The 8264-nt window shown below is 32.9% G+C and overlaps 1 protein-coding gene and 1 long non-coding RNA gene across 6 annotated transcripts; one reads left to right on the top strand and one right to left on the bottom strand.

Annotated features, from left to right (window-relative positions):
• Positions 1 to 2: 2 nt before the first annotated feature.
• On the bottom strand, positions 3 to 5997 carry LOC111698285 (ADP-ribosylation factor-like protein 2). 5 transcript variants are annotated; one of them, XM_023468576.1, is made up of 9 exons: positions 5026 to 5090; positions 4279 to 4623; positions 3868 to 3920; positions 3134 to 3211; positions 2661 to 2760; positions 1897 to 2021; positions 1149 to 1270; positions 588 to 668; positions 3 to 292 (listed from the first exon to the last, which is right to left on the bottom strand). In XM_023468576.1, the coding sequence occupies exons 4-9, from the start codon at positions 3204 to 3206 to the stop codon at positions 239 to 241; spliced, it is 555 nt and encodes a 184-aa protein (XP_023324344.1). In that variant the 5' UTR covers positions 3207 to 3211; positions 3868 to 3920; positions 4279 to 4623; positions 5026 to 5090; the 3' UTR covers positions 3 to 238. The 5 variants fall into 5 exon arrangements, with proteins under 5 accessions (XP_023324344.1, XP_023324341.1, XP_023324343.1 ...); XM_023468573.1 differs by having other exon boundaries at positions 3134 to 3663; positions 3828 to 4623; XM_023468575.1 differs by lacking the exon at positions 3868 to 3920 and having other exon boundaries at positions 3134 to 3406; positions 3925 to 4623.
• Positions 5998 to 6979: 982 nt separating this feature from the next.
• Positions 6980 to 7795, top strand: LOC111698294 (uncharacterized). The gene is made up of 4 exons (XR_002764505.1): positions 6980 to 7080; positions 7143 to 7283; positions 7417 to 7487; positions 7647 to 7795. It is a non-coding gene; the product is annotated as an uncharacterized LOC111698294 (long non-coding RNA).
• The last annotated feature ends 469 nt before the right edge of the window (positions 7796 to 8264 follow it).

Raw genomic sequence — 8264 nt, 5'->3', positions numbered from 1 at the left:
CNTGGTTAAACTTGAAGGTGCATGACTGAAACGCACGTTTTTATTGGTTAAACTTGAAGGTGCATGACTGAAACGATTTTTGCGTTTGACATATTCTTGAATGAAGGTTTAGAATTAAAACATCAAGAAACCATACTGAAGTGCTGCTGTACACTTAGCGTGTAGTGTGTATTAAATTCGTGTACAGTGTACAGTGTACAGTGTACAAAGTTCACAATGTACATTAGTTGAAGAGAATTCAGTCCATTGTAAAAATTCTGGCTGAAATATCATCAATTATCCAGTCCACTCCCTGCCAGACAAAATATTCTTTACTTTTTCAATTATTTTTTTAAAAATCTGTTTTTTTTTCTTTCTGAAGATATACAAAAAAATTTCTTGCGTATTAAAGATAATCGATTTGTCTAATCAAACAAATACTTTTTTACTCTGAGATTTTTTCTTTAAAAATGTCTCATTGTCCATTTCGTCTTGAAAGTTTATAAAAACAACTGCTGAATAGGGGGGGGGGGGGGTTCGAGGCAACAAAAAATTACAAAGGCATGAACCGCTCATTTTTTTATTTAATAGAAAGAATGTTTCATTTCCTGAAGAAGATTTTCTCCGGTTATAGCACTACAGTTCAGGATCATCCAGTGATGGGTTGTAATCTGATCCAACTGTAAAACCTGAAATAAAAATTATTCTTTTTCTTTTTGAAAATATGTTCTAGTAGCCAGTAGGTGTATATAATGTTTACATATGTATTCTTAAGTGTTCCGCCATTTCTAAAGAAGTGTCATCAGAAAATCCAAGCAGTTCAATTTTAAAACCATTAATTATGTATTTAAACGTCAACAGACTAGCAAAAAACACTGATGTTCAACCCCCCTCCCCCCACACATTTTACACATTTTATTCCTCAAGATGTTAGTTTAAGGATTTAATTCGCTTAATCTGAGAATAATAATGATTTTTAGGGACAATAACTCCATTTTTAGTTTAAAAACGTACCTTTTGAGGTCAAATTTTTTATTTCCCCTCCGCCCCCTTGGATCATCAATTTTTAAGATTATATACCCCTGTTATAACTGGAGAACTCTTTAAACGAGGTCCATGTACAATTTCACCTACAATCCTTTAAGAATAAGAAGTTTTATAATTTTTACCTCGCGGATTTCGTCCATTCCCAGTGCTCCAGGTAGATCCTGTTTGTTTGCAAATACTAGCAGCGTTGCTCCCAGCAGTCTTTCCTCCTCCAGCAGCTTATGCAGCTCCGTCTTACAGTCCTCTATAACACAATATATATACATATATACACAATATGTATATATATATAGCGAAAACACAACAATATTCTTCACACATTTTATTTATAAACACAATGTTTTATGCTAGATGCAATCTTCAGTGATCAGTAGTACTAAAAAGAATTTATCAAGGTTATCTAGCGGATTTCTAAGAGATGCTTAATTTCAAATTTATGTTAAATTTGACCATTTCCGATCATAACTTTTAATTGTTTCTCTTTTATTGATATTTTAGTAGACATTTTCTAAAGTTTGATCATCCAAAAACCTTCCCCGGGGTCTCAAAACTTTTGCACTCGATCGGTTTATCCGTTTGACGTTTATTGGATACAAAAGAACAGACAAACAAACAGACAAGCAAAGTGTATATATGGATTGTAATCATACAAATATGGTATTGGTATTTTTTTTAATATATATAAACATAGAATACTAGCAGCGTATCAAAAAGAGAGAAAAAAAACAATTAATTAGTGTAAATTTTTTCATTTTATCATAAAAAAATCGTTGGAATGTTTTTAATTTTTTCTCCGAAATCTTCGAATGATGAAATACTAAATAAAAAACAAACCTCTGAATACTTTTTGCCAGAGGGGAAATGACATACCTAGTCTTCTTTTATCAGCTGAGTCTACAACCCAGATTAGACCATCAGTAGACTCGAAGTAGTTTCTCCAGTAGGATCGGAGAGATTTCTGTCCTCCAACATCCCAGATATTTAACTGAAATCCTCTAAATATATTAGTTCTTATCCTCCGTAGATAAACTTTCCTTTCATATATGGAAGCGTAAACTAGGAAAATGAATTTTTTGATCCAGGGTTTATATTTCAAATTTTCAGTTTTTTGCCAAATTAAAAGAATATCCTGCATATGTAATGTATTCTTTGTTATTTCCAAAAATATTGAAAAACTAGATAATTGAAAAAGGACACAGTGAAAAATTGTATATAAGAATAATTATGTTGAACTATTAAATTGGCTATTTCAGCCAAGTAAGCAATATATTAGAGATGGTCCAAATGAGTAATTTTGTAAAATGACCGATTGCGTAAAATGAGGTACAAAGTGCGTAAGATTATGAAAAAGGAAGTACGCATAATCATGAAAAAGAAACCCTTGTGAAAGATCACTAAAGGGACAGAAACAAAATTTGGATTTTTTAAGGGGGGGGGGGGTAGAGAGAGAATTATTTATGTTCACATGCGTGAAAAATAATTTAGAATGCAGTTGTAGGTAGAGTTTCGGATATTTTTGAGAATAAATCATGCCTTGGTTTAATTTCCCCTGTTGTAGTCCTGTAAATTTTAGGGGTTAACGGTCTTCTTGCGCCTCTGAGAAATGACCAAGTACATAAGATGAAGAACTATTCCTGTGTTCAAGGGTTTTAATATTGAATCCTAGTGTTGGAGCAATCTCTGTAATATCCTCTCCATTAAACTTCTTGAGGATTGTTGTTTTACCAGCATTATCTGATAACAAGCATTTTTTTCTCCAATACTTTATTTCAACAAATGGCCTCCCCCTTTTCAACTTAAAATTCCTCTATTATAACAACTTATTTTCCTATTTTACCTTGCTCTGCTGCCTTTTTTTAATAACTTTTTTTCATTAAACTAAACGATGTTTTCTTTAACACCAATTGTTGTAATATCAATACTTTGCTAGTCTTTTTACTCTTTCTACCATTTTTTTGTCCTTCATAAATAAAAACTAAATAACACTCCTATCCATGAGCGTATATAGGGAACTAAATAGACTGATCCCCCCCCTCCAGGAAAAATTCCTGTATACGCCCTTTAGCATTAATGTCTCGAGCAAGTGAGTCAAATTACAAATGCTTTCCTAAACCCAGCATTAGAATCCTCATCTCCTTCTCCTTCTGCTTCAGCTTCTTGAGTATACTAAGTAAACCCATTCTATCTGAAACCTTGAGATATTCACGTCTATACACGGATGTACCTTAAAACAGCTGAACCAGGTTTAAGGAAGGGTAGAGAAATGGTTTCAAATTAGACCCTAATGGGAGGAAGAAACGACTAAGAAAGAAATAATGAAAGAATGAAAGAAATAAGTTTAGATCATTTCGTCCATTCAGAAGTTCTTTCCTCTGACCAACTATGCAGGTTAATTTATACCTTGAACCGCCGACAGATATGATTTAACCATCATTATTCCTAAGTTGATTTAAAGTACCTTAGAAATCAACGATGTTGAGTCCAAATGCAAGCTAGGGGGAGGGGGAGGGGGTGGGGTTGATACCTCAATATGAAGAATAGTGTTTAAAGACCAAAGATGAACGTAAGTTACCTCTGTTATGTTGTTATTTAGAATTGTTTTACCTCAAGGTTAGAAGAAAGTATTTTGGTAGAAAACTTCGATGACACAAGGGTATATATTCTTCTAAAAAGTACACGAGACTTTTTTGAATTTTTTACTACATATATAAATTTCAAAAAAACAAGTTTTAAAGGTTTGCGAGAACAACAAAAAAAAATAAAAGGAAGCATAGTATTATAATTGTTGAATGAATATATACCCCTGTAAAAAATACATCTAATACCTGGCATTTAACTTACTTTAAACCAGTTTAAACCCTTTAACTGTCACAAGAAGCGGGACTGGGAGTAACCTACGCAGTTAGATTATATAGTATGCGTATTGCGTCAACATATCTCATTAAAGAACTTTTCGTATATTTTAACGAAGAAAACAAGCGGAAAGTAAAATATTTTTTGTTTGTTTTATACAAATCACTTTTTGCATTAAAAAATGATCATTTAAACGTTATGGACAGATTAAATTTACAAATTTAACAAGAATGAACTAGACAGAAATCGACATGAAAATTATGCGAAAGCTGTTATAATTTCAAAGTGCATTCTAATCTCAGATTCCAGATTTTATTAAACTTAAAACGCACATGAGAAAAACACGCGAAATCAAAACAAAATAATTTGAAGAACAAACAGATTTGTATGGGACAACACCTGAACTTGGTTGAGCAGTACTTGGGGGGGATTAAACATGGACTCAGATAGCTCAGGGTGTTCTAGTAAATAGGAGGAGACCCAGGTCTAATATCTCCGTCCCCGTCTTCCGTCTCTGCTCCTGCTCCTACTCCTCCTTCGGCTATCCTTGCTCCGGGACCGACGTCGGCGATCTCGGCTCCGAGAACGTTTACGATCACGGCTTCGGGATCGTTTCCGATCATGTGATTTACGATCGTGTGATCTGCGTTCAGAGCTGCGACTTCGTTTCTTCTGCCCTTCGTCCTTTTCCTCTTTATCTTCATCCTCAACCTTCCCTTTCCTTCTCTCCTCAGCCCACTCCTCCTAGAATAGAAATTTCTTTCAAGAGATTGTCCACGAAATTTCCCTTTGCCATCTGGTAATAAACATACCATGACAATTTATTAGCTGCTTTTTGACTGTAGTGTAGTGCTTCGCGCGTCGTTTTCCAGAAAATTTCCAGAAAATAATATTGTAAATCGTTAATGGACATTTTTGAACTAAGGAACCAATAACCGCTTCATTTCCAGTCCATTTGTCCATTTGTCCGTAGTGTGTATTTCTTAAGAAATAACAAACATTTCATAATTTTTTAATATAATTTTTTGCTAATTTTTCAATTCTAAAATTTAAAAAACTTGTTATTGAAGAAATAAATTTGTACGTCCAAGTAAAATGTATAAGTATAAATTATAAGATTTTTAATAGACTAACAAACTTTCTTACCCGTTCCTTTTCTCTCTCCTCTCTCTTCTTCTTCCTCAGTTCAATTGAAGCCTCCAAGCTTGACTAGCATAACAACAATTTTAACTCTTGAACAAGGGGGACCAGCTTTTTAAATAGCAAGTAGCTAAACCACACAGACGTGATTCAACCACTTCTCTTGTGCGTTGGTTCAAGCCACGTCTACGCGGTTTCATCATCGTTCCAAGGCCTCCTAAAAATAGTAAGACAATGGAAGATGGCACCATGAACAAAAAATATAAAAGTATCGACACTCAACAGTCACAACAAAACATTTTATAAATCTTTTTTTTTAAATTCAATATTGATGTTCCTTTAGTCTTGTATATCCTGCATGCTGTTTCCCCATTAGATGATCATCTAAACCAGTCCAGATATTTACTTTTTATTCATGGCTTGACTGTTTGTAAGTTTGTATCAAATAAACGTCAAAACGGCTGAAACGATTGGGCTCAACTACTTGAATAAGCTCCAACAGGGAGGATTTATGAAAGTTCAAAATTAAAAAATGTGCATGAAAAAAAACGTTAAATTTTAACAGAAAAATCCGCGATATTTATTTATTTGAGTACGTAAATTAAATGGCGGCATGAGAATCAATCGTTAACCATTAAAACTGTTATTAAAAAACTATTCTAAGTCAAAACACCTTATTTAGTTCTGTAAAGGCTAGAACAGGGATGTGGCTCAAAATGAGGAGGAATAGACAATAAATTTAAATCAAATGTAAAAAAAAACATCTTAAAAGGAATAATAAATATATATATGTAGATATAATTATAAATATGCTGGCGACTGATTCCTATTCTACTCTGAGCATCTCCAACAATAAGGAAGGCTCCACAGATCTCACAAACCTCCATCTTCTTTACAGCAAATTTGTCCGAGCCCATCAAGGGTTTAATCCCTAAATTCAGCTGAAAAATGTTAGAGCTAGTGCTGTAAACTTTTGAGTAGCAGGAGTCCAGATAATTCCATTTAGTACGATCCCAAATGTTGATTAATGTTGATTAATTGATGTTAGGGGCAGAAATTTGTTGTTGTAAACTATTGGAAGTATGATGTCAAGCTGTAGAAAAAATTCCATACTGCAGAATGTACAGGGTGTCCAACGAAACATGACAATAGAAAGACGACTTGAAAGTCGTCTTTGGTATTTGAATTTATTTGTGACATTTAGTCTTCTATCTACTTTAACATGTATGATTCTTGAAACAATTATCACATAATTCTCCTAGTGTAAGATCTACGGATCTTTTCTTAAATCTTGATGTTCAGGTTGAATCCAGAAATCGTGATCTAAAGAAGCCCATGAAGATCTTCTCATCTAACTCTATACTTGTTCCTACTATTATATACATGAACATTTATTCAAAATTATATATAAGATTTTATCTGAGAATTTAACTAAAGTTTTATGTTAAATGTATTTTCTGGCCTAAAGTTTTAGATCTTCAAGCTTAACAAGCTTTTTTATAACGTCTAAGTCTATAATTTAAAGAGCCTATATTAAAAAATTATATTTAATGGTCTATATATTTCAGACCATAATGGGCTAGAATAACTGCGTTATCCTGCCTTAGTACTCCAGGTTGTGCAATGCTAGGTTTATAAAACATCTTATTTAAATGTAAATGTAACACTGGCTAAAACCTTTTGAATCTAAGCTCATTAAAACTTATGGATGTTATATAAAGTGAATCCAGATCGTACGTGTATTTCAACGCCTGTTTTGAACTATGAACTAATAAACTAACAGGTGATGTGTCCTCGCCATACTCCTGGACGAGGATGATAGCTTCAACACGAATGAGAGTCTGTTTGTATCTTCAACATGANATATCAGCTATTATTGTACATATTCATTTCCAGAGAATATGTGTCACTGACATTATTATGCTAGTACTCAGGTATATTGGTCAGTTTATCATATCCTTGCCTCTTCTCAGAGAAGTATCCTTGCCTCCTCTCGGAGAAGTCCCGTCGGAAGTAACTGTACTTCTCTAAACCGGGACTGCTGCTCTCGAGCAGACAAAGGTGAAGATAGAATATGAACTGCTCTCAAGATTTAGATCTAATGTTAACTTAATCTTTTTTAGATCTTGACACAATCCGTAACTCCTCTCGGAGAAGTGTCAGTTCATCATCTCGGAGCAGTATCCGTTCCTCCTCTCGGAGAAGTCCCGTCGGAAGCATCTGTGTTTCTCTAAACCGGGACTGCTGCTTTCGAGCAGATAAAGGTATAATCAAGTTTCGTGCGATATCTGTGAACAATTAAAGACGAAAGTGTGGCTATCTTATCTAACACATGACAAGCCTTTATATAAACTCTTCTTATTATTTCTAGTTATGAACTCTTCTTATTATTTCTAGTTATGTAAAAGAGACAGCTGGTCACAAACATCAACTCTAGAGCTATTAAATTCTCCGGCCTAATCAACTTTGTAAGTGTTATCTTAATTTATATATATTTGTTACAATTTATTCACATTTAGCACACCTGGAGCAAATTTTAATGTAAACTTGGCTAATTTTATTTATTTAAATTATTCTATTACTAATTTAATATTTATGCAACCCGTGACTGATTTATTGTTTTTCAGTTCACGGGTCCTAGCTCTGTATCGCTGTACCAGAAATAAAGAATATAAGAGACTCATGTGTATTAAAGAGGTGCGCAATGGAGAATTGATGTTGCCCCATCATGTTAATAGCTGAACAATTCCTGTGGATGCTAAAATTCCCAAAACGGGCACACCCCCCTCTGTTAACAGGGAAATTAATGAAAACCCGGCCCACCCGATTCTTAAGATTTTCCTCATGAGGATTTATCGTAATTTGTGATAATTATTAATTATATTTTTAATAATAATTATGTCTTCATGTAATAAATATTTGATTTGATTTGGTTCATAGTATTTGTTGTATAAATCCGAAAGTGAATTTTAGAGAAAACCTTCAACCGAAATTTATAAATTTTGAGAAATTTAAAAAAGAAAATTCTTGATGGGAAAAAATTTATTGTGAGTGTGTCTTTTTAACTGATAATAATAATAACAATAATAATAATATGATAATAAAATACTACTAATAATAATAATATGATAATAAAATACTAATAATAATAATAATATGATAATAAAATACTAATAATAATAATAATATGATAATAAAATACTACTAATAATAATAATATAATAATAAAATATTAATAATAATAA

Source organism: Eurytemora carolleeae, unplaced genomic scaffold (genome assembly GCF_000591075.1).
Source record: "Eurytemora carolleeae unplaced genomic scaffold, Eaff_2.0 scaffold180, whole genome shotgun sequence".
Classification (NCBI taxonomy): Eukaryota; Metazoa; Arthropoda; class Copepoda; order Calanoida; family Temoridae; genus Eurytemora; species Eurytemora carolleeae.
Note: the sequence above shows the minus strand (reverse complement) of the source record. Positions and strands in the feature narration are given on the sequence as shown.